This window comes from Copadichromis virginalis, linkage group LG7, assembly GCF_057382275.1.
Source record: "Copadichromis virginalis isolate Kocher_CV1m ecotype Utaka linkage group LG7, C_Virginalis_male_GT1.1, whole genome shotgun sequence".
NCBI classification, from domain to species: domain Eukaryota; kingdom Metazoa; phylum Chordata; class Actinopteri; order Cichliformes; family Cichlidae; genus Copadichromis; species Copadichromis virginalis.
This window is the reverse complement of record NC_140624.1, coordinates 63,736,550-63,762,764: the sequence shown is the minus strand read 5'-3', so window position 1 is coordinate 63,762,764 and position 26,215 is coordinate 63,736,550. Positions and strand designations below refer to the sequence as shown.

The 26,215-nt window shown below is 39.2% G+C and overlaps 2 protein-coding genes across 2 annotated transcripts; both read left to right on the top strand.

The window, feature by feature from the left end:
- The first annotated feature begins 34 nt into the window (after positions 1-34).
- LOC146706532 (putative E3 ubiquitin-protein ligase HERC4) lies at positions 35-9,475 on the top strand. Its single transcript, XM_085464714.1, has 23 exons — positions 35-305; positions 402-522; positions 1,157-1,233; positions 2,062-2,283; positions 2,381-2,472; positions 2,825-2,955; positions 3,525-3,649; positions 3,734-3,807; positions 3,898-4,013; positions 4,140-4,199; positions 4,362-4,467; positions 4,674-4,869; positions 4,983-5,131; positions 5,243-5,359; positions 5,554-5,652; positions 5,742-5,912; positions 6,509-6,649; positions 6,821-6,987; positions 7,092-7,158; positions 7,254-7,324; positions 8,177-8,360; positions 8,490-8,592; positions 8,900-9,475. Exons 1-23 carry the CDS (start codon positions 80-82, stop codon positions 9,115-9,117), a joined length of 3,033 nt encoding a protein of 1,010 aa, XP_085320840.1. The 5' UTR covers positions 35-79; the 3' UTR covers positions 9,118-9,475.
- A 1,842-nt stretch (positions 9,476-11,317) lies between these two features.
- LOC146706531 (putative E3 ubiquitin-protein ligase HERC3) lies at positions 11,318-23,460 on the top strand. The gene is made up of 23 exons (XM_085464715.1): positions 11,318-11,534; positions 11,622-11,742; positions 11,867-11,943; positions 12,071-12,292; positions 12,463-12,554; positions 13,117-13,247; positions 13,449-13,573; positions 14,263-14,321; positions 14,449-14,567; positions 14,679-14,738; positions 14,832-14,937; positions 15,051-15,249; positions 17,080-17,228; positions 17,345-17,452; positions 17,582-17,680; positions 18,103-18,270; positions 18,367-18,507; positions 18,622-18,791; positions 18,987-19,050; positions 19,140-19,210; positions 19,307-19,490; positions 21,737-21,839; positions 22,771-23,460. Exons 1-23 carry the CDS (start codon positions 11,318-11,320, stop codon positions 22,977-22,979), a joined length of 2,994 nt encoding a protein of 997 aa, XP_085320841.1. The 3' UTR covers positions 22,980-23,460.
- Positions 23,461-26,215: the final 2,755 nt, after the last annotated feature.

Here is a 26,215-nt window from a genome sequence, read left to right as displayed (position 1 = left end):
AGTTTAAGTTTCGTTTCTTGTTGACAGACTGCAGAGTGACACAGTGAGGATCAGCTGTTGCCCCTAAACACACGACAACATGTTTTCCTGGGGAGAGGACTGTCAGCGCGGGTTTTACGTGAAAGACGGCTCCGGTACCGACAGCACGACCACTGATGATGGAGTTCATTACTTAAACATCAGCCATCACATCGCGGATCTGTCGGCAGGTCGAAACGTGCTGGCTTTCGTTAAAAGTAATGGAAACGCGTTCATTATCCGCACAAACGAGAACGAGGATGGGAGAAGAGCGAGAGGCAGGCAGAGTGAGTATCGGTGTCACTAACAAGTTCACTCTCTGCTACATTTAACCGAACTGTGTCCACTCACACCTGCTGTGTTTGTGGCTTGTGAATCTGCAGAGTTTGTGAAACACAAAGAGAAGATAGAGGCTGTGAGTTGTGGCGATGATGTGGTCGCACTGCTGTCTGTGAGCGGCAAAGTTCTCTGTGTGGACACCAGACACCCACCTTTCACTCCCAGGTAACAGATACAGATGTGCAAACATTTATTATTATTATTATTATTATTATTATTATTATTATTATTATTGGTCCTGTGAGAAGGAGTATTAGTATCACGTTAAGAAAAAAATATTATTTAAAAAAGTCGAAAATGTGTTAAAATGTGGAGATGACAGCTGTTTCAAGACAAACTGCCAGTGCTGCTATAGTCTACCTTTTACAAAATGCTTTTTGTAGATGAGTTACAGAATCGGTTTAAGTTACAAGACATTTTTTCCTTACATAAACACAGTGTGTGACCAGCTGCATCTGGTCAGAAGGCAAAAAATGTAAAAATCGTAAATAGTTTCTAATAATTAGATACAGTATAAACAGTATATATGTATTCCAGCCCTGGAATATGTGATGATTTTCAGTCTGGTTTGGCTTTTTTTTTTTGTCCTGTACCGCCCTCCTGTGGGTACCCGGGTGATGTGCTGGGTGGGTGTGTCAACTTTATTTTCAAAATTGACACAATTTCTTTTTCTTAATGTGGTCCTAATACTCCATCGTAGTCCTAGGAGTGTATACAGTGTGATTCATGTTTATTTGGGTTCATAGTTAGCGGTCATAAATGGCTGTTTCAGCTCTGTTCTCTTCTTCTGCTCTTTCAGGCCACTGGAAGCTTTTTCTAACAAGCAGGTTTCTCAGGTTGCTTGTGGGAGTCAGCACTCAGTTGCACTGACCAAAGGTACAGTCGAATTTTGCAAGCGCTAAAGATTTTTAGTTCAATTCAGTTTTATTTATATAGCACCATATCACAACAACAGTCACGTCAAGGCACTTTATGTTTGACGGTAAAGGCGTTACAATAATAGAGAGGAATCCCAACAGTCAAAGAACCCCTCTGAGGAAGCACTTGGTGATGGTGGGAAGGAAAAACTCCCTTCTAACAGGAAAAAACCTCCAGCAGAACCAGGGTCAGGGAGCAGCAGCCATCTCATCTTAGGTTTTTATTTAAACAAGCTAAAATAATTAAGAGACCCTGAATCAGTCCAGCCAACTTGCACTTCATAATTGTACGGACCCTAAGGTTGTAATTTAACAACATCTGTCATGTAGTTCATGTTATTTGTCTTTGTATACATGTCTATATAGATATACATTCCTCCACATATTTTAAATTGTATAATTATAATACACATGCATGGTACAATTGTAAACAACCAAATAAAGGTATCGATCTATCTAATGAGTAATTAGAGTATTTTAGATGTAGGAACAAACAATATTTTGCCACTGTGTGTTTAGCTACTGTGGGCAGGTTAAAGCAGTTTATTGGTGCACTCAAAATAAGATCTAATCATTTAAAGCCTAGAAGGACGGGTGAATTTTAAACTTCAGTCTCACTTTCTCCATCAGGTACACATTATCTTTTGTGCATACAAGCATTTATATATGAAATCTGAATTGGAAATTTTATTTCCATTTGGGCATGACATTAAACATAAACTCTGAGTAAAAGTTGAAGATAGCAGGAGTGAGAGTGTTTCACAGAGACATGCTGATTCTCCCACAGATGGTCAGCTGTATACGTGGGGTCAGGACTGCAGGGGCCAGCTGGGTCTGGGTACGAGAAAGTCTGTCTGCAGATCACCTCAACATGTGCCATCACTGTCAGCGATCCCCCTGATCCAGGTCGCTGCAGGAGGAGACCGGAGTTTCGCCCTCTCTGTCTCTGGAGGTGTTTTCAGCTGGGGGAGAAATGACTGTGGACAGCTCGGGCTGGGAGACACAAAAGGTACTGTGGCTTTACAATAAATGTCCTAACTTTATTGTATGTTAATGAACATTATAATCTGGTAACATAATAACACTGACAATCCTTTTCCTTATAGACAGACACACACCAGCTCCTGTTCAGTGTTTGAATATGAAGAAAGCTCAGCGCATTTCCTGTGGACAGGACCACACGGCCATTTTGACAAAGGTTAGACAACTGGAGCATTTTGATGCTCTCCTTTCTTACTAATATATTATTGTAAAGAGTGTGGATTTAAACAAAAAAATGAAATTATTCAAGGAATGCAAAAAAAAAGGATTTTGAATGTTGTCTCAAAAACATCTTCCTATAGAAGTTACAAGTTCTAAACATGAAAAAAGAAAGCTGAAAGAGAATGAAAAGCTCTGTGGAGTTTGATTTTGATGCCGTACTTACCACTGGGACACAAATTTTAAAAGCAACTTAATTCTTTATTTTTTGAAAACACATTAAAATAGTTGTCATGTAAAAGTAAATGGCTGTGGGACTTTACACTGTGGTTGTGTGTTTGGCTCCTCAGCATGGGGCAGTGTTTACATTTGGCTCCGGTCAACACGGACAGCTCGGTCACAACTCACTACGCAACGAACTGCGTCCTCGACTTGTTGCAGAGCTCTGGGGGGCAAAGGTCACCAAGATTGCATGTGGAAGGTACAACACACATACTGTTTAATTCATGAAATATTCAGGTTACTTTGAATATTTTTCAGCTTTCACATCAAAGATACAGAGGTTAAAGTTTTAAATGTATCCCAGGAATTATTATTTTATTATTTTATATAGAGTAAGAAAAAAAACAAACAAAGCTAGGACATTTCACTGACTGTTCTGACCTAATCTGAACAAGATGCATCCTGACCCGAGATCTGATCCTGCAGAATCAGTCTCATCCTTTAACAAGGAATGTTTCTTTGTTTATTTTTTTCAGCTTTTACATCCATGTGAAGCAATTATACATTTTAAATGTATCACTATTCTCTTAGAAGAATGTTTTTATATAGAGTTAAAAAAATAGATTAATTTAAAGATCACTGGTTATACAGTTACATGAGCATGTTAATGTAAAAACACCTTAAGTTATTATATTATCACTGAAGAGACTAACAGATATCAGAGACAACATCAAGCATCTTAAATAAAAAATGCTTAAAGTAAAGCAGTTAGTAAAGTGTATGTGTGGGTTTGAGGTATACATATTTAGTATATTATCATCTACACAGGAATCACACTTTAGTGCTGACTGAATCCAAGAGGGTCTACTCCTTTGGTTGTGAGGATCAAGGGCAGCTGGGACATCGAGAGGAGAGTAATCCATCTGTGCCGCTGCCTGTTCGACTGCCACAGGGTAACTACACCTCTGATAATAAACAAATTGAGGATGCAATTAATTTATCTATGAAAGAAGTGACGTGTTTACCTATCATTTAAGGCACCAATGGGCCCAAAATCAGAAACATCTTCGCAGGAGAAAACTGTTCATTTGCAACATGCTGGTCTGATGAGGTACTGACACTAACACATTAGGTACAGACTGTGATGGGAGGAAGTGCGAATATGTGTGAATATGTAAACAGTCACTACTTTCCTTCACAGGACATTGATGAGGGTTCAAACACAGACTGTGGCTTTGCATCACAACACTGTCTTGATAACATGGTTGGCAAATGGATCTCTGAATGTGATTTAAAGTCATGGAAAAAGATTAAACAGTAAGTATGATGCACTGGCAGTCACAGCTTGTTGGTTTGCATGGTGTTGTATGGTTTCTGTCATTCAAATTATTTCTTTGAAAACATTTTTTTCTGCAATCGGATGAAAATATTAAATCTTCACAGGGAAATCTACGGGGCGTTTTCCTCTGCATCCTGTCTGAATAAAAGTTTCCTTCAACAAAGGTAAATACACAGTTTCTGTGCACAACATTCTTTTTCTCATTTCAAAGGTGGGAGATCTGGTGTTTCAGGATTGAAAGAACTGAAATATTGTTTTAGCTGGTAAATGTTTTCTTATGGATAAGTGCCATACTTATATGTGGACTTTGTTCATTGTCTTCTTAGCGGTGATAAACATTATCAAACTTCACTGAAGTACCACGGCTTGAACCTAAAACATGCACGGCTTGCTTTCAAGAACCTGTTAACAAAGGACAATGTTTGGGCAGAGGTATGTTGCTAGAATACATGCAATCTGTAGCAAAAGGTCTTCTTGTTTGCTTGTTATTTTATAAATATCCTACTAATAATTTGAGGAATCAGCATCTCTCCATAATGTATGAATTCCCCGTTCTACTGCCTAACGTAATACACATGTAACAGTACCTGGACCTAACTGCTGCTGATCGATTCTTGCAATCCTTGCCAAACTAACAGATCGAGGCTGCTGTGCTACGCCTGCTTCCTTCCCTCGACCAGAAACCAGTTGGAGTTGAGGGGTTGAGAATCTACCTTCTTCTCAATGAGCTTCTGCATGCAGTGCTGAAACACACACGGCAACAGAGCATAAAGCTCGCTGTGGCGGTAGCTGGTGCAGTAACAAGGTTGTCGAATGAAAGTCTTAAGATCATAGGTACTGTCACAGCTGTCTACATGATATCACAATACTCTTTTTAATCTGGAAGGTGAGAAAGTGCTCAAAGTTTCATGGCATGTCCTTTTTATCTTTTCTCTGTTTTTCTTCAGGTGACTGGTGGTCCTCGCTGTCACCCTCCACCATGGTGCGATACGTTAAGGTGTGGAAGCAGGCCCTATCAGAGATCCTGTCCTTTAAACCTGTTCCCCGCAACTCTGGAGTCAGAAATCTGCTGCTAGTCCTCCAATATATGTACAATGTTAGTATAAATATCCTAAAACAGTCATTTCACTCATTCCTAAAGTGAAATGCAACCCTTTCTCTGCCTTTTAAATGATGATAAATAGATAATGAGATGTTCTGTTGTTAGGCAAACAGAAGGGTTGCAGAAACTCGAAGGATACCAGAAAGCGATTTTTGTGTGTCAGCTGATGAAGATTTCCTTTTGGAGGATTTGCAACATTGGCTTTTACAGTCACAACGAAAGGTAAAATGTTCTGGTCTAAAGTAGTGTGTCTGTGTGTAATCTACTGTGTCATACTTTGTAATTCCATTCTTCTCATCTTTGGTTCGGTCACTTCTTAGTCAATACCCAGTGTTCAAATAAACAACATGAAGAAATGTATGTTTTATTTATGTGCAATCAAACCTTAAAGACCTCTATGGGTTTTTCCCTTTCAGTATTCACATGCTGAGCCTCTCATCCTGTGCAAGTTCCCAATTGTGATGGATCTGCAATCAAAGAAAACAGTGTTTGACATGAATGCTTACCATGCCAAGGTAAAAAAAAAAACTTCCAAAACATGTGACATAGATTATTTCTCTCTCTTTGAGAAAGAGTAAAAGTGACATCATTCACTTTATTTCAGATTACAGAGGCGATGAAAGTCTGTCAGAATTTTTTGAGGACATTCGGTCGCTATCCCTCAGTTTTGGAAGACTTTCTCTTTGTAGTGAAGCTGAGGCGAGCATCAGTTTTGGAGGACACCATGAAAAAAATGGCTGATACGAATCACAGAGACTACAAGAGGCCACTCGTGGTAAGGTATTTTAGAGTTCTGCTGCTTACTTTCAAATGCCTAAACAACCTTGCCCCTGACTATCTCACCGACCTCCTCAGTCTCTGTACTCCCAGCCGTTCTTTACGATCATCTGGCCCAGCCCAGGCACCGTCTGAAGACTAGGGGTGATCGTGTTTTTGCCTCTGTAGCACCAAACCTCTGGAATAGTCTTCCTTCTACCATTCGTGCCTCTGAATCCATTCAGTCCTTTAGAGACGCTTGAAAACTGACCTATTCGACCTGGCTTTTCCGACTCGCTAATTCTCACCACTCATTAATTGCTGTATTGCTTCTCATTTCTCTGGATAATCATGATTTCTCCCTATCTCTACTTACTAATGCTTTTGCTTGTTTCTCTATTTTCTCTATTTTACCTTTTTTAATGACTTACTGTTCAGTGTAATCATTTACCGTTATTCCTTACTGTGAAGCACTTTGGTGTACCCCCTTGTTTTAAACGTGCCATTTAAATAAAATTGTATCGTACTGTAAACATAGCAAGGCACAAATTATATTAAAAACTCGTGCATTCATGCAGTTTTGATCGAAACTTTTTTTGCCCCTGTGTCTTGAAGGTTTTCTTTGATGGAAATCATGTGATCGATGCAGTCTACAAGAAAGACTTTTTTTATGAAGTCTTTCATGACTTGGTCTCAGCTGAATCTGGGATGTTCATGTTCAATGACTCTGAAACAATGGCATGGTTCTCCTCAAAAGTAAGCCTTCCTATTGATTGGAAATAACATTGGACACAGAATTTTCTCATTCTTTTAACTGATTCCTTATAACACCATATAACTAACCAAAGTTCAATACAGATCATAGTCATCAATACAGTCTTTGACCACCGACTTTTGATTTTAATTTGTCCTCACTGTTGACACCAGGCAACTCAGGAAGACCAGCGTTTCTTCCTGTTCGGAGTTCTGTGTGGATTGGCCTTGTACAACCAGTGCATCATCTACTTACCCTTCCCACTGGTGCTGTTCAAGAAGCTGCTCGGCGTAAGGCCTTCACTGGAGGATTTGATAGAATTCAACCCAAGTGTTGGAGAGTAAGGCAGAAAATTTAATAACAGTTATATTTACTTCACACAAATTTGTAGTTTTAGGTGTTGATTGGTTATACAAATGATCCTAAACTATATTATGTTTACAGGAGTCTGCAGTACATTCTGGAGGACTACCAAGATGATGACTTGGAAAACCTGGACATGTATTTTTCGGTAGGGGTTTTCCACACAACTTAAATCAAAACAGTTTTCAAAATGGTCTTGGGATACGCAATTCTTAAAGCAGTAAAATCTTTTTTTTTCAACAGATCAACTGGGATGGGAAAGATGTCGATCTTGAGCCAGAAAATTCGGAAAAATTGGTGACAAGTCAAAATAAGTGAGGACAATTAAAGTGTTTTTTATAACATGTTTTTGAAAAGCAAACTATGAATTATCCTGCCAGAGAGAAGCTACACATAACAAAAAGTCATAACATAAAAGAATATTTATATTTAGTAAATAATTTCTTTGTTGTAACAGCACTTCTTGGAAAGAATTGGAATGTTTTTTTCCACTAAAATTGGGTCATTTTTGTGCACATTTGTGCGTGGCGCCCATTTAAACATGCCAGATCTTCTCTGCCAAAGCCAAACAGCCAGAGACAGGTGAATCAAGAAGACACCACCACAAAATTTTACTGTATGATCACAGGGTCAAAGTGCGGATAAAACTAGGTTTTGGTGGAAACAGTGTGATGTGTTGGGTGTATGCCAGCAAATGATCCAATCAATCCAACAAATAACACCAGACAAGAGCCAATAGCAGAATAAGCTGTTTGGCATTAGCAGAGATGATCTGGAAAGTTTGTCATGGATGAAAGTCACATGCTCAACTCTGCTGCTCAACCCACAAATGCATTTTCCTTGCAAATGTGACACAATTTGAGGGTGAATAATCAGGCTTTCCAATAGTCTTTTATTTGCCAAGAAGCATAGTTACAACAAGGACATAATCAACCAACCAATTTCCTTATTTTTACTACTAAGGTTAGAAAAGGTAACAAGGTCCAGTGCGATACACCACCCTCAGTTTGCCTGTTTATAGGCAAGTAATTTAAGCAATTAATGGGAAATGACCATGGCAGAGATATAAAGCGACCACTCTTTAAACAAAAAGGAACAGAACAGTTCATGATTTGACCAAAGTGTGATTGTGTTTTTTTAAATCACTACTTTTATCTGCCAAACAGGAAGGAGTTTGTGGATGCCTACGTGAATCATGCCTTCAACACATCAGTGGAGAATGTGTTTCAGGAGTTCAAGAGAGGCTTCTTCCTGGTGTGTGAGCGGGATTTGGTGAAACTCTTCAGGCCAAAGGAGCTGCAAGAAGTGATGGTGGGCAAAGACTTCAGTGACTGGGAAAAGCTGAAACAGGTAAATCGTTAGTGACACAAAGATGTAATTTGTCTGCAATTTTTTTTTATCACATCCTTGTGCATGCTTTGATTACAGTTTGAATGAATTATTTTCAATATATCTAACAGTCTCTTTCACTATGATTAGAACACACATTATGAAGGTGAATACAGCGCAGGCCATCCCACCATACAGATGTTTTGGGAGGTTTTTGATGAACTGACTGAGAACCAGAAGAAAGCTTTCCTTTGTAAGTATTTGATTTGATTTGATCATAAAAGCTAGTTAAATTTTAACATGTAAATGGAAGTTACGTTACTAATCTGCTTTATTAGCAGGAATTTACCATTGTAAATTTGCAACATTGCTTCATCACAGTGACTACTAAAGTTTTGATCACTCAGGAATGTTTTGACATTTGCTAATCGATGCAGTGAACATGTGGTAGGAAACATCAGTTGCACAGCAGCTGAGGCTGTGGATAAAGCACCCCAACATGCAGAAAAGTAAACAAAAACTCACGACATTCATCGATTTCTGCTTTTTTCCTCTTCTAGGGTTTGTGACAGGATTTGACCGGGTGCCTATTCTCGGTATGGACAAAATCAAGATGCAAGTCAAAGTTAAAGAAGTCGAGGACGTCTCCTATGACCAGTACTATCCTGAGACACACACGTGCTTCTCGACCTTGGAGCTGCCGTTATACTCAACTAAGGAGATCATGCAAACCAAACTCACAGAGGCCCTGAGCAACAATAAGAGGATCCATAAGTGATCAGTATTATACGCCAGTTTTTTACTGTATTGAACAGTAAAAAGTAATTGTTGATCAAGTCTAGCATTTGCAGTTGCTGAAACATACTTACTGTTACTGTCATGATCCTGCGTCTTCTACCCAGCGTTTTGGACTTTTGGTTTGGATTTATTTAATAGTCTGAGGTTGAGATCTTTGCCTCCTTCTTGGGTGTGTATATATTGTTTGTGTCTCCCTCTGTGCAGCGTCATGATCTCATCCATTCTCGCGCTGTGTGTTCTGCCTGTTAGTTTAGTTTCTGGAACATAAAAAATTTATGATGATGACTTGGCAACAATAAATGCCATTTTTTTTACTGTACTGAACAGAAGACATAACATTGTAAAAAATTTATGATGATGAGTTGGGATCTATGCTTGTGTGTATATTTTTATTAAGTGTAAATAGGTAATATTAGATTATAAAATTTGGAGAAAGTCTGTCAGTATTTCATAGTTTTTTCCCCTAAATGTTACAGCTCAGAAAATACACAAATAAACTGCACTCTCTAAATCATAATCAGCCACACTTATACAATGTTGCCAGTGTTGCCAATGTTAACATATGTAAGTAAAGATTTGCAACATTTTATGAAAAACTTTGCATTATGTAAAAAAGAATGTTCGTTTTCAACATAAACTACACTGTTCTGTTTTCCAGATGTGGATTTACTATTAAAGTTTTACTTGGAGTTACCTGAAAAGTGACCCACTTTGCTCATTTCCTTCTCAATATTGTTATTCTTGCTTCAGAATAATCCAACCCCTTCCCTTTAAACCAGGATCGCTCTGTTTGGCTGCTTCCACAAACAAAAGATTTGAACAATAGGTGGGTGGAGTCTCCATCCTCAGCCACAGCTGTGTGCCAAAGTGTCATGTTTCGGCTGTGTGCAGGCAAGAGAAGGACCCAAACGCAAAACTCACAGACACAAAAGTGAACTCAAAACACTGCTTTATTGCAGGCTTGGGAAGGAAACAAAGAACAAACTAAACTGGGGAAAACTGCAACTAACTCATACGTGAAAACACATGGCAACTCACACAGCTATGCGCGAGACCACAACACTGACAAAGAGAAACACAGGGCTTAAATACACAGAGGGATAACGAGGGAATGAGACACAGAAGGAGAGCACAGCTGGGAGTAATCAGACTGGACGAGACAAGGGAAGCAAAACTAGAAACACTCACATGAGACATGGACCTTCAAAGTAAAACAGGAAACACACTGACTGAACTCTAGACATGCAAACTTAACAGCAACTGAGAAGACAGAACATAGGGACCTGAAACATGGGACAGAAAGGCACAGTAGACACAACGTGGACATAACAACGCCACAGGGAAAGAGTAAAACAAAACACAGAACCTCTTAGAAAATAAAATAGGAAACATAATGAAACGCAGACATGACTACATGAACTTGACAACATAACAGACATGAAACACATGAAGGGCAAGGGAGACTTAACAGGGGTTGGAACACACAAGGGGAATCTAATAACAAAGAACTAGAAAAACTCATGAGCTTAATCATATAAACATCCAAATAAACTAAACTCAAAACACTGGGTCATAAGACCCAGGATCGTGACACCAAGATCATAATATTTGGAATACCTGGTCTCACTGACATCATACAGAGCCAAGAGTTTAAAGAAACAGTCTGGAACAAAGTACTTACAAGCTTTTAGCTCACAGCGATTACTTGTACGTATAATGACACCATTGTCTGAATCTTAGGTCATGTTAAATATGAGCATCATTGTGATGGTATGTATGACAGAAAATAAGGATAAGGATAAATGATATCTTGCACACCTGGTATACTTAACATTTAACATCCTCACGCATTTTCTTGTTATTTAGGGTAAAAGCCACACCTCCTTCAGAAAACACCAAATGCAGAGTAACTTCGTGACTCATGCGAATGACTTGCTCAGTATAGGTAAATATGTTGCTGTCATGCAAAATCTGCACACGTCAACTCCAGTTTCGTTTTTGGTTTTCCAGCTAAGGTAATAAACCACGTGCCAGTGACTCACTAGGTGTGGTGTTTTTATTGTTTGTAAGTTTTGTTTTCTCACAGCTGACTTTGCTCAATAAACCAGTCAGGTTTCGTTTCATACTTCCACCTGAGTCATAAAAAGCAGCTGCTTGTACTGCACAGTCATTTTAGCATCATGTTTTCATGGGGAGAGGACTGGCAGCAGGGCTTTCGCTTGAAAAGACCCTCAAATATTTCACCTGCTGATGGAGTACGCTCTTTAAACCTCAGCTTTCAAGTCACAGATCTTTCAGCAGGTCACAGACTGCTTGCCTTCATTAAAAGAAATGGGGATGTTTACATCATTCACACAGTTGAGAGCCAAGATGAGGGAAGAGTGAGAGGGAAACAGAGTGAGTATCAGCTTTATGTCTCTGTCTCAATTTCACTTCTCTGCCTGTGTTGATCCACTATGACCTGCTCTGTGTGTAAATCTGCAGAGATTGTGAAATGCGAAGAGAAGATTGAGGCTGTGAGTTGTGGTGAAGATGTGGTGAGGATTCTGTCTGAAAGCGGCATCGTTTTTTGTGTGGATCAAGCTCGCCCTCCTTTCAGTCCCAGGTGAGGTCAAAGATTTGCAGCTTCAGCTTTTAAGGGATCGTCCTTCAATTTCCAGTTGAATTCACAATAACCTGCCGTTGTAATCACAGAAGAGTTTGATCACTTCTTGCATGTGTTCTGTCAGCACACCAGAAGCACTGCGCAACAAACAGGTGTCTCAGGTGACTTGTGGGAGCCAGCATACAGTCGTTTTGACAAAAGGTAGCGTGAAGTATGTAGTAAGCAAGAAAAGGCTTGTGAACCTGAATGAAAACGAATCCTTTTCACAGGTTTAGTGGATTTAGGAGTTTAATATGATAGAAAAGTATTATGTTGATTTTCCTCACAGATGGTCAGTTGTATACTTGGGGCCAGGACTCCAGGGGGCAGCTGGGTCTGGGCACAAACGAGCAATACGTGAATTCACCCCAGCATGTCAGATCTTTGTCAGCGATCCCAGTGGTCCAGGTCGCTGCAGGTGGAGAGCAGAGCTTCGCCCTCTCTGTCTCTGGAGGAGTGTTTAGCTGTGGCAGAAATGACTGTGGACAGCTTGGACTGGGTGACACACAAGGTACTACAATGAAAGTTTAAATATCTCACTCTCAGTATCTGTCAATATCTGTCAATATCTGTAAATATCGCACTGAAGTGTGGTTCCCAGAAGGAATCTGATGTATATGTACTCAAGGTGCAGGTATCAAAATATACATGCAATATTCAGTATTTTCTTTTTTCTCATAGACAGACATACACCGACTCCGGTTCATTACCTAAACATGAAGAAAACTGTTTCCATTTCCTGTGGGAAGGACCACACCGCCGCTCTGACAAAGGTGAGTCAACAACAGTTAACAGGCTCACATAAAATTGTACCACCAGAACAAGCAGAGAAACAATTAAATGCTGACTATGATTTAAATGAGCTGTGATTAAAACATTGATAGATGTCAGAAGATGTATTTTGTTGTGTGAAGTGTTGAACTCAGTATTTCAGTTGTGGTCTTTGTCGTTGTTTCCATGTTTATTTCCATAATCTTTGTTTTTTGTTTTCTTTGCGCTTCTTTCAAATTACTTTACGCTTTAATTTGAAGGTTGCTTTACAGGAGGAAATAATAGATGAATGCATGATATTTGATATACACTCGATCTGTGTTCTTTTTTATTTTTTTTGTTTAAAGTTGACTCCAGTTATTTATATTGAGGTTTATTTTATTTGTCTGTTTTTTAATTTGAAAGAAATTCCAGTACTTTCATGCCATCATTGATCATTTTGCATTAATTATGAAAGCGCCTTTTTGTTTCTTATTCTTTGGCTTCTAATTGCTTTTCCACAAACTCCTGAGATAACTATATGTACATGGAAAAAATTAATATGAACTGTTGTCTGGTTCTCAGGACGGTGCAGTGTTTACATTTGGCTCTGGTCAATATGGACAGCTTGGCCACAACTCGTTACAAAATGAACAGCGTCCTCGGCTTGTTGCAGAGCTCTGGGGGGCAAAGGTCACAAAGGTTGCATGTGGGAGGTAACATTTAATTATTATTATATCATAAATAATTGAAAAAGAAAAGCGTTTACTGCTGAGCAAACAGGAAACTTCAACTTCTGTCTTATATCTTCAGAGTGATCATACTGAGGTCCACCAAAAACACAGATGTTTAAAACCTTTGAAAAAGCATGTTTTACATTGTGGACTTTCCTTTTCATGCACTCTTTTCTCAATCAGCTACCACACACTGGTACTGACAGAATCCAAGAAGGTGTACTCGTTTGGGTGTAATGAACAAGGGCAGCTGGGACGTGGAGAAGAGACTCAGGCATCAGTGCCACTACCTGTGCAACTGCCACATGGTAAATACATTTATCTGAACAGAAGAGTCGATTCAATTTACAATTTCACAAAAATAACAATAACAATTAAATAATTTTATTGTTAGAGTAATAATTAAGGTGTGTCACATCCAACTGTATAGATAGAGGTTATAAACCTGACAAAGACACACACACATATATTCACTATGCAACAATAAAAAGTGCTACTCAGAGGTACTGAGTCTTCTGAAACCAGTGAGGAGCTGCACTGTTGGGCTTTGCACTTGCTGCAGGTGTAACACGGATGAGCCAATAGCCCAATAGATAATTGGGTAAAGCCTTAGTTTAAAATAATTTGTAATTCTGACTATAAGGGCTTGAATATAATCATAGACAAAATGTGTGGCCACGCATCAAATACTGGAAAACTTAAAATAATCCAAAAAATAAATGTCATGAACTCACGGCAGGTTTTAGGTTTTCTGCTGTATGTTTTTAAAGTGCTGATGAAAAAAAAATTTAAGCAAATAAAACTGGACCTGAATTTGATCCAAATAACCAAGTTAACCACAGTTAACAACAAAAAGGTTTATTGACTAAATGTCACAAATTAAGCCCACTGTAAGAGCAAGTCGCTATATCTTATATTTCTTTCTGGAACTGAAAAACCATCCCATACAGTACAGTTGACTCTTAGGTAGATAATTTCTCATCTGTTTTTATTCTAGACATTTCTAACATCTATGCAGGAGGAAACACTTCATTTGCAACACGCACGCCTAATGAGGTACCAGCACAAATGCATACAGTGCAGTAAGGATACCTGTGGGAGGATGTAAACATGGCTTTACCAGTTATATCTACTTGTGAGGTCATGTGTCTAAACCAAACATGAACCTTTGCTTCTTTCACAGGGCGCTGATCACGAGTCAGGCAGTGGCACAAAGAACAAGGTGACAGAACACTCTATTGATAACATGATTGACAAATGGGTCTCTGCATATAATCCAAAGCTGTGGAAAAATCTAAAAGAGTAAGTCTAACACAAAAGCAGCTGTTATTGTTGTTGTTTGTAACTGGTTTGCTGCACAGCATGTACACTGTAGTCTTAGTGTTACTGACTAACCTCATGAACTCTTCGCAGGGAAATTCACAGGATGCTCACATCTCCATCCTGTATGAATCAAAGCTTTCTTGACAGGAGGTAAGAACACCATTTATGAGCATGATCATGACTTCTTTATATCTGTTGAATTCAACATTTGAAGATACACATTTGTCATTTTCTTCATGTCAGCAAAGATAAACATTTCCAAACTTCACCAACGTACTCCGGTTTGGACTTGTCACTTGCACGGCAAAGTTTTGAGAAGCTGGTGATGCAAGATGTTGTTTTTGCAGAGGTATTGAACTGGAATGTGACTAACACACGTTTGTAACCTGATGAGTAATTAACTAAAAAAGTAAGAAGTGGACTTTAATTAAACCTTTAATTAATAACAAGTTGCATCAGCAGGCTGAGACTGCTGTTCTGCAGCTGCTTCCATCTGTTGATATGAACCCTGTGGGAGTGGAAGGATTGAGGATCTTCCTGCTTCTCAATGAACTTCTGCATGCATGCATACAGAAATGCAGATGGCAACAGAGCAAAAGGCTTGCTGATGCAGTTGCTGCTACCATGCAACGACTCCCCAATGAAAGCGTCCAGATTTTAGGTACGGTGACACCTACTATTTTGCTTACTGACTGTCCCGACTTTAGTGCAGTTCTCACATCAACATCATTCTATCCAACTCCAACAGTTCTCAAAGCAGTTAATGCATTTCCCATAACACAATCTCACCTATGCAAAAAACACTAAACTAACAACTAATTTAACAAATCTGAGGAATTAGTCCAAAACCTTGCTGAAGCTTTGCAATTTAGAGCTCATAATTATGTCACAACTCAATTATTATTTAATGTAATTTAATTGTTTTTAAAGCAATTTTAAAGTCTGTTGTTCAGGCATATACACTCAACAAAAATATAAACGCAACACCTTTGTTACTGCTCCCATTCCCCATGGGATGGACGTAGAGACCTAAAAGTCATTCCAGATACACAATATAACCATCCCTCCCAAACAGTGGTCACAAATCAGTCCAAATGTGTGGTAGTGGGCACATCTGCTATATTGAGATAATCCATCCCACCTCACAGGTGTGCCACATCAGGATGCTGATCTGACATCATGAGTAGTGCACAGGTGTACCTCAGACTGCCCACAACAAAAGGCCACCCTGGAATGTGCAGTTTTTTGCGCTATTGGGGGTCTGGGGACCCAGAACCAGTCAGTATCTGGTGTGACCACCATTTGCCTCATGCAGTGCAACACATCGTCGCATGGAGTCTATCAGATTGTCAATTGTGGCCTGTGGAATGTTGGTCCACTCCACTTCAATGGCTGTGCGAGGTTGTTGGATATTCGTGGGAACTGGTACACGCTGTCGTATACGCCGGTCAAGCACATCCCGAACATGCTCAATGGGTGACATGTCCGGTGAGTATGCTGGCCATGCAAGAACTGGGACATTCTCAGCTGCCATCTGCCCTGAACAATGTGAACCACGATTCATCCGTGAAGCGCACACCTCTCCAACGTGCCAGACGCCATCGAATGTGAGCATTTGCCCACACAAGTCTGTTACGGCGACGAGCTGGAGTCAGGTCAAGACCCCGATGAGGACGACGGGCATGCAGTTGAGCGGTTTCTGACAGTTTGTGCAGAAATTGTTTGGTTGTGCAAACCAATTGTTCCAGCAGCTGTCTGGGTGGCTGGTCTCAGACGATCTTGGAGGTGAACCTGCTGGATGTGGAGGTCCTGGGCTGGTGTGGTTACACGAGGTCTGCGGTTGTGAGGCCGGTTGGATGTGCTGCCATATTCTCTGAAACGCCTGTGGAGACGGCTTATGGTTGAGAAATGAACATTCAATGCACGGGCGACAGATCTGGTTGACATTCCTGCTGTCAGCATGCCAATTGCACGCTCCCTCATTGCTTGTGGCATCTGTGGCATTTTGCTGTGAGACAAAACTGCACATTCCAGGGTGGCCTTTTGTTGTGGGCAGTCTGAGGTACACCTGTGCACTACTCATGATGTCAGATCTGCATCCTGATGTGGCACACCTGTGAGGTGGGATGGATTATCTCAATATAGCAGATGTGCCCACTACCACACATTTGGACTGATTTGTGACCACTGTTTGGGAGGGATGGTTATATTGTGTATCTGGAATGACTTTTAGGTCTCTACGTCCATCCCATGGGGAATGGGAGCAGTAACAAAGGTGTTGCGTTTATATTTTTGTTGAGTGTATTTAGGCAGACTTTAACAACTTTAAAATCTTCAGCACGTCTATTAAAAGTGTATTTATTGGATTAGTATATACTGTTTAAATGCATCAATGTATTAAATGATAGCATTTTATTCTAACGAACACTCTAGACTTCTTAATCCATGATATCAGCCAGTGAAGAGCTGACTGTAACTTTGTCATCCTCAGGGGAATGGTGGTCCTCACTGTCACCCTCCGACATGATCAGATATGTTCAGGTGTGGAAGACGGCCCACTCGTGGATTCCAATCTTTAAGTCTGTTTCTTGCGACGCTCAAGCCAGAAACGTACTGCTAATCCTCCAGCATATGTACTATGTCAGTATCACAAATTATCAAAATTTAATTAAATGTATTACTGCTCAGCTTTTCAACAAAAAAAGTTGGATTTTCACACAGCCAGTATAACAAATACTACCACTTCTTGTTTTAAGACCAATGAGATAAACAAGAAAATCCCAGAAACAACTTTTTGCCTCGAGCTTAGCCAGATGTTTCTAAAGGAGGATCTCAAACGTTGGCGAACAAAGTCAAAACTCAAGGTGAGGTCAGCTGACAACAAGTACGTTGAACCTGCTAAGATGGCAGTCAACCCACCAAATGACTCATTCATGTTAACACACTGTTAAGCTCACTAACTGTTTATGTGGGTTGTTTCTTTGTTTTTCCAGAATGCAGATGATCTGCCTGTGATTCTTTGCAAGTACCCATTTGTGATGGATCTGAAATCAAAGAAACTGGTTTTTGACATGAATTCTGCATTCACTCAGGTAACTTCACCACCCTGTTACAGGAAAACAATAGCAGAATTTGTAATTTTCCAGTCTGCATTAGTGTGTATTAATGATCGCACTTTAAAGCTACACTATTCAGCAGTTTTATATAACAGACAAAACAACCATCTATAAAAAACAAAGGAGTCACAACAGAAAATAAACTAACAGAATACAATCATAAATCAGCAGCTGCCCTCAGTGGTGCAGAAGAGTCCAACATTTTGTTGTTTTATTTGTTTTAGTTCTCTCAGCACTCTTTTCACTCACAGTTCAGGCAGGCGTCAGTTTCAGAACCTCAGAACAGAAGCAAGAGCCAGTCTAGCTCACGTGGTTCACCAGCTGCCTTATATATATCACAATTGGAATTTAGATAGAGAATTTATTTTAAAATCATGATGCTTTGTTTTGTCTTGCAGAATGAACAGCAGGCGCCTCCACAGATGCTTTTTGTTTTTCCTTACGGATGGATTCCCCAGTCAAAACCCAAATTTTTTAAACTGCACCTGCAGCGCGCATCACTTTTCGAAAGCACCTTCAGAGAGCTGGCAGCTACTGCTCACAGCGACTTCAAGAAGCCACTTGTGGTGAATATTTGATTGATTTTCACCTGATGATTAATGCATAGCCATTCTTCTGCAACTGTTCTTTCCAGAAGCATCTCTAATATTTATATTTCTCAGGTCCATTTTGATGAGGATCCAAACATCAAAGATGTCTACAAACGAGACCTTTTTCACCACCTGTTTCTTAAAATGGTGTCAGAAGAATCTGGGATGTTCATGCTCAATGACTCCAAAACCCTGGCATGGTTTCCCTCCAATGTAAGACTTTAAAACTGAACCCACCAACTGTATAAAATTGGTTAAAAGATTAAAATTTAAACGATAAGCAATAATGAACCAAAAATAAACCAAAGTGAATTTTTATTAATGCAGGCAACAGAGGAGAGCAAGAGAAACTTCTTCCTGTTTGGACTACTGTGTGGCTTGGCCTTGTACAACCAGTGTATCATACACTTACCATTCCCACTGGTTCTGTTCAAGAAGCTACTCGGTTTAGAGCCGATACTGGAGGATATGAAGGAGTTCAGCCCGACTGTAGGACGGTAAGTATCCATTTCATTTCAGTAACACATGCTGCTGCTGGTCCCACAGCCTGGCCCTGGACAAGCAGAAGAAAATGTATGGATGGATGTATTTTAAGTTGTGGTGTGTCAAAAGTTACAGTAACTTGTGGCTGCTGTAAAATGTACATAGTTGAACTTCTTTTGATACAACTTTTTGTTTTAATTTCTTTAAAGGAGTCTGCAGACCATCTTAAACTATGAAGATGATGTTCTGGATAATCTCTACATGGACTTTTTGGTATGTGTTTTACTATAGAAGATGATCAGTAATCTGTCTCATTCTCAGGTTTTGCAGCTAAACTCATCTGATTTATAACTAATTTACAGATAATCTGGGATGGAACATATGTTGACCTGGATCCTCAAACTCCTGGAAAGCCACTGACAAGTCAAAATAAGTAAGCATATAAAACATGAAGTGTTTGTGAGGTTCATCTGCAGCACCTTTGTCTCTGTGAAATATTTGCTAATTTAACATTTTCCCTCCTAAACAGGAAGGAGTTTGTGGAGGCCTATGTGAATCATGCCTTCAACACATCAGTGGAGAGTCTGTTCCAGGAGTTCAAGCGAGGCTTCTTCCTGGTGTGTGAGCAGGATTTGGTGAGGCTGTTTCGACCAGAGGAGCTGCAGGGAGTGCTGGTCGGCCAGGACGTGTATGACTGGGAAAAGTTCAAACAGGTACATTCAGCCAAACAGACACAGGCTGTAGTTTCACAGCTGTCCTGTAGCACAATAACTGTGTACTGCCAAAAGCATTCAGTCGGCTGCTTTAACACAAATATGAACTTGAGTCACATCTCAGTCTTAATCCAGACTTTTGTATGATAGTATAATACAATAGTCAGCCCACCCTTCGCAGCTATAACTGCTTCAACTCTTCTGGGAAAGCTTTCCACAAGGTTTAGGTGTGTTTATGTGAATTTTTTGACTATTCTTCCAGAAGTGCATTTGTGGTGTCAGACACTGATGTTGGAGGAGAAGGCCTGGCTCATAGGTGCTGCTCTAATTCATCCCAAATATGTTCTATCAGGGTGAGGTCAGGACTCTGTGCAGGCTAGTCCAGTTCTTCTACACCAAACTCGCTCTTCCATGTCTTTATGGACCTTGTATTGTGCACTGGTGCCCAGCCATGTTGGAACAGAAAGTGGCCATCCCCAAACTGGAAGCATGAAATTGTCTTGATATGCTGAAGCATTAAGAGTTCCTTTCATCTCCACTAAGGGGGCGAACCCAACTCCTGATAAACAGCCCCACAACAAAACCGCCCCTCCACCACACTTTACACTTGGCACAGTGCAGTCAGACAAGTACTTCTGGCAACCACCAAACCCTGACACATCCATCGGATTGCCAGTCAGAGAAGTGTGATTCGTCACTCCAGTAAACACATCTCCACTGCTTTAGAGTCCAGTGTTGAGATGCTTAAATCACTCCATCTGACGCTTTGCATTGTGTTTGCCAATGTAAGGCTGGGATGCAGCTGCTCAGCCATGGAAACCAATGAAGTTTGGACATCTGTAACAATAGCAGACTGCAGACATTGGTGACTTAAGTGCACTATGAGCCTTAGCATCAGTTGACTAGCTGTCATTTCCAATTACTTCCACTTTGTTTTAATATCACTAACAGCTGACTATGGAATATTTAATAGCGAGGAAATTTCAATTTCAATGATTTGGATGGATTAGAGCAGGGGTCGGCAACCTGCGGCTCTTTAGTCCGTATAGTGCGGCTCTGCGTGGCTTGGGAAAATAAATTAAAAGTATTTAACTGAAGTGTATTTTATTTATGTTAGTTCTTTTTTCAACTTGTAGTTCTACATTGGAAGATTATTGTGATATTGAAATATAAAAATAAAATTATATTTTATTATTTTTTCATCGCTCAAAATAAGCGCCACACTCGCGGAAGCCGGTGTACCCGCCGAAACGCCGTGCATTTATCGAGACTTTCAACCCCAGGTAGGCCAATTATGGATCTTCGGATCCACATTATGTCGGCAGCTGTTCTCCACCGTGAACTATGTTAAAAACAAACGCCGCTCACGCCTCACAGATGACAGCTTACAGTCCTGCGTGAAGATGAAAGTGACTTCGTACAGCCCCGATTTGCAGACGCTGTGCGCAGAGGTTCAGGAGCAGAAGTCCCATTGTAAACATACCATGGCAGACCCGACGATGTCTCCATGAACGTGCTTTTCAGCATCTCTTTATTGACCACTTTTCACACACGGTTGCTGTACGCATACAGCCGGCTGTAGCTTTTCAGCTCACAGCCCAACACATAGCAACAACAACACAACAGCATAGATGGCACAGACGTTAAGGCGGCGAGGTGTGATTGCGGGTGGCGCTCAGGTGCGTCCGCCTCCCCTGCAGACCACGCCCCGCCACACACATTAACCAGGTAAAATACATATTTAGGCAGAATTTTGCAAATATCTATTTTTCTTTTTTTAGCAGCATAGTGCTTTTTTTCCAATTATTTTTTAAAAGTGAGGTCAAGGCTCCAAAAGCCCAAAGGCGATATAAGGGTGGCGGCTCACAGTTTTTGTTTGCTACATGGATCATTTTAGTTCAGCTGGGTGTCTTTCCTTTTGTTATGTTTCTTTAAGAGTTCAAAATGTGTTAATTACATTAATAAAATGTAACTTTCTCTGTAGCACTTCATGGATTTCATAAGCAACACACCTTAGTTTTTCACACAAAGCATAAAGGTAAAAAACAATATATATTATCTTCATTGTAGATGTCAAAAAGTATTTGCGGCTCCCAGTGTTTTCTTTTACGTTGAACCCGGGTCCAAATGGCTCTTTGGGTCTTAAAGGTTGCTGACCCCTGGGTTAGGGAATACTTTTGGCAACATAGTGTATATATGCCTGACTTTAAAAACTCTATTATAACAGTCATTTTCACTGTTTTCAGAACACAAGTTATGGTTGGAAATATCATGACCGCCACCCCACCATACAGATGTTTTGGGAGGTATTTGATGAACTAACTGAAGAGCAGAGGAAAGATTTCCTTCGTAAGTACTTGCTGAAGCCTCCATTATGATATGTTACTGAAATCACACTGTATCATATAAAACATTAGATTTTTCTGCACTTTACCAAGATATATTAGAGAGCAGCATTGTTCTGATTAATATACTGTAAAGCTGCTTTATGTTTGAGTTAGTCATCAAATGCAAAAGAGACACAACACCTCAAATTCTGACAGATGATTTTAAGTATAATGACAACGTAGTGACTCTCTTACTATAATTTGAATAGGTCAGTACCCGGCTTATTGCAGATCTGACGAATATACCTTAATAACAATATTTCAGTCAAATGAAAGATTCTTCATAGCCTGGTTAAGCCTTTTAAAAAAGCCATGTGTTTTTGCACTGGGCCCTGATTCTGTTTTTATTATGCTTGTTCAAAGTACAAAAACGTATGCCAAGGAAAGTGGGCCGAAATTCCTCCCAAAGCTATGTAAAGATTCATTACCAGTTATCACAAACACTTGACTGCAGTTCTTGCTGCCAGGATGCTTCCACCAGTTAATACATTTAGAGGTCAATTGCTTTTTCACATAGGGCCAGCTAGGCTTGAATAATTTTTCCCTTAATGAATGAAATGATAAATTAACAATTGTGTTTTGTATTTACTTTTTACACATAAATGTGACAAATATGCAAAAATACTTTTTCCTGTGATGTGATGATGATAAGATGTATGTAAAAGTTTTCAAATTTACTAAAACGTTGTTAATTATTTGCTTAATGAGATAACATTTTTAGTATAAGCTAGCTTAGGTGAGCCAACCAAATGACCAAAAATGATGAGCAGTGCTATCTTCCTATAGAATTTTTTGGATATTGATGAGCTTTTTCACAATATACTGACATTGATAGCTGTCTAACTATCATTAATTAAGTAAAATTATATTTTCTTTCCATTGTTGTTCATCAGGGTTCCTGACTGGTTACAGGAGAGCTCCTATTCTTGGCATCGACCAGGTCAAGATGAAGGTGCAGTTTCAGAGTGGCACCTGTGATCAGCACTTCCCTGAGTCAGAGACATGTCACTCTAATCTGTATCTGCCTTTTTACTCAACTAAGGAGATCATGCGAGACAGACTGACAGAGGCCCTGCTAGCAGATACAGATTTCACACTGTGATGGTGGATCGTATGCAGCTCTAAAGGAGCGTGCACTGTGTCTGAGCTGAGGAGGAGGGATGAGATTTATTTTTACTCTGGGAACTCATCTTTTTTTTCCTGTGGTACCTCAGGATAATTTACACTGTATTACATTAATATTACACTATAGAAAATGCACAACTTGACTTTGTAACATGTATCTTTTTCAAAAAATTCAACATCCCTACATAAGACTGCTGTGTAACAGCATCAGCATCATACGGCACTTTAGAATTATCTGACTTTTCTTAATATGTCATAATTTATCCAATAATTTAAGTTACTGCTGCATTATAATTCTTATGAATCAAATCTAATTTTTATGCTCAGACAAACATGAACAGGAGAATGTATTGCTTTATAACTACTATATTGCTATAAACATCTGACTATGTAATACAATCCAATAGAGCACTTCTGTATTATTTATCACTTTATTCTTTGTGTTTTGTTTAATTCTGGTGGGGTTGAATTATTTCCAATAATAAATCTTTAACATATGTAACATTGGTTATTTGTTGGAACAATAAAAAAGTGTATTTTACACTAAACATTGCTTACCTGGTGTCAGTAAATCCCTAATTACTGCAGTCTGAGGTTTCCTTAACACGATTTGAAGAAGAAAGAGTACAGTAGTACAATAGAGTCACAAGTGATGAAAGCTGGGACATATATTTGAAAAAAATGTTTTTCATAGTATATGTTAAAAAAGCAAGCATAGTTTCTTCCAGCCAGACAGATGCTATAGATAATAACAAGTCATCACTTATTATGATCTAATCTAATCTAATAACTCTAGATCAGCCTACAAATGCAGCTGATCTGTAAAGTCAGTTTACAGAAATATATAACCGCATATCATCTACAAAGAAACAAAGCTTTATTACATAAACTCGTTTGTGGCCAATGTGAAGCATCTAACAGAAAGAGGTCGAATGCATATCCTTGAAGCACACCACAAATTTTCAGGTTTCTACACAATGAATTACCATGGGACAAGTAACCACAGTAAAATATCAGTGGCAGAGATATAAAGCGACCACTCTTTAAACAAAATGGAACAGAACAGTTCATGATTTGACCAAAGTGTGGATGTAAATCACTACTTTTATCTTCCAAACAGGAAGGAGTTTGTGGATGCCTACGTGAATCATGCCTTCAACACATCAGGGGAGAATGTGTTTCAGGAGTTCAAGAGAGGCTTCTTCCTGGTGTGTGAGCGGGATTTGGTGAAACTCTTCAGGCCAAAGGAGCTGCAAGAAGTGATGGTGGGCAAAGACTTCAGTGACTGGGAAAAGCTGAAACAGATAAACAGCTGTTAGTGACACAAAGATGTAATTTGTCTGCAATTCTTTTATCACATCCCATTATTGTGAATGAGTTATCTTTGGTATATCTAACAGTCTCTTTCACTATGATTAGAACACACATTATGAAGGTGAATAAAGTGCAGACCACCTCACCATACAGATGTTTTGGGAGGTCTTTGATGAAGTGACTAAAAACAAGAAGAAAGCTTTCCTTTATAAGGACTGTATTTCATGTTAACGTGTAAAACAATAAGTGCGAATCTCATTCTTCAGTATGTCCAAAGAGTCACAACAAAGCAACGAATCACAGGGATTTAATAAAGTAAAATATTGGGGTTTTATGACCTGAGTTTGATGGAAAAAGCATTTGACCAACAGCTGAGATGGTTGAGCACTAATGCCTGAATTGACAGACTGATTTCAGATGTTGTGCACAAAAATGAACACATAAAAAAAACCTCACAGAGTTTGGCTTTTTTCCTGTTGCATGTGTTACATTATATCATTAAAATACATCAAACGCAGTAAGTGTACACATGTTTCATATAAATATACTTTGTAACATTATTTTCTTTAATCTACCTGATTAAACATTTCAGTTACATAAAACATGCAATTTTTTCATTTTATGTACTGTACAGCCTATATAATAAATAAGTATGTATCCAGTAAGTATAAAATCCACAAAGCTACACAACATGGGGTGGTTCATTTCCAAACACAAGTCTAACGTCAGTTTCACACTTTTTTTATTATTAGAAATAATTGAATTGTTACATGTTTAAATTTACACAAAATACCAGAAATCTACACTGTCATGAACACTTTTTTCACCAACATCTAAAAAACTATTAAAGATAAAAGGTGGGTGGATGGAATGACCACTATATTAAACAGTTTAAATATAACGTTTGAAAAGCACATGTCAACTGAAAGTGTAATGAAAGAAACAAAACCTTAAATGCATTCTTGGTGGATTTTAATTCACCTAATACGAGCAATCATCGCCAGTACGATTATTTGTGTTATTATATACTCTGTGTGTTAATGTGTTGTATCATCTTTTTTAGGTTTCCTAGTCATTGTCAGTTATATTAAACACAAAATATAAAAAGTTTGAATCGGCCCTCATCTTCCAAGGTGTAGTGGCACCGTTCCCTCTATGGCTGCTTAAACTCTTAAAATTGTGCAGTCATATCAGTGTAGACATGTGAAGAAAATACAGGCAGAACTAAGTAGATCCAGTTTTCATTCAAAAACATTGGTCCTCATTCAGTATGTGTATGGAAACATCATTGTCCTGTGCAAACAAAAAACACGTGCACACACAAAATTACAGAAAACCTGTGCAAACTTTGTTCTGTGTGTTTGTTAATGACTCTGGATCATCCACATACTGTCATGCTTCTACTTATCTTTGCAAATAAGCAAGTTTACCTAAAGGTGAAGTGGAGAAAGTGATGATGGTGTAAGAGAGACGCCTGCATCACTAAAGCAGGAAAACAGGAGGAGATATGACTGAAGAAACAGAAACAATAGCATCACAAGTCAGTGATTCATCTGTATTTTAATAAAATGATTGTTAGAATTACAATTAAAAAAAAAAAAAAAAAAAAAAAAAGTTCTGGAACTAGCCTTAAGGCTCTTGTGCTTTCCTGCTTGGCACATCTCTGCAACATTGTGTGCAAGTCTGGTGGTGGAACACAGCACCAGCACTTTATCCTCTGAAGAACAGTGTTGACAAGTTTACCCAACTGGTCAATATATTAACCGCATCTCTTAGGGTTGTTTTGTAGCATAAGGCATCATGTCTGTACTTACAAACTGAGCATTAGTACAGATGCAGTGACAGCTTGTTTCACATTTGTTTGAAAGATTCTGTTCATAGAGTTTGAGCAGAACTTCT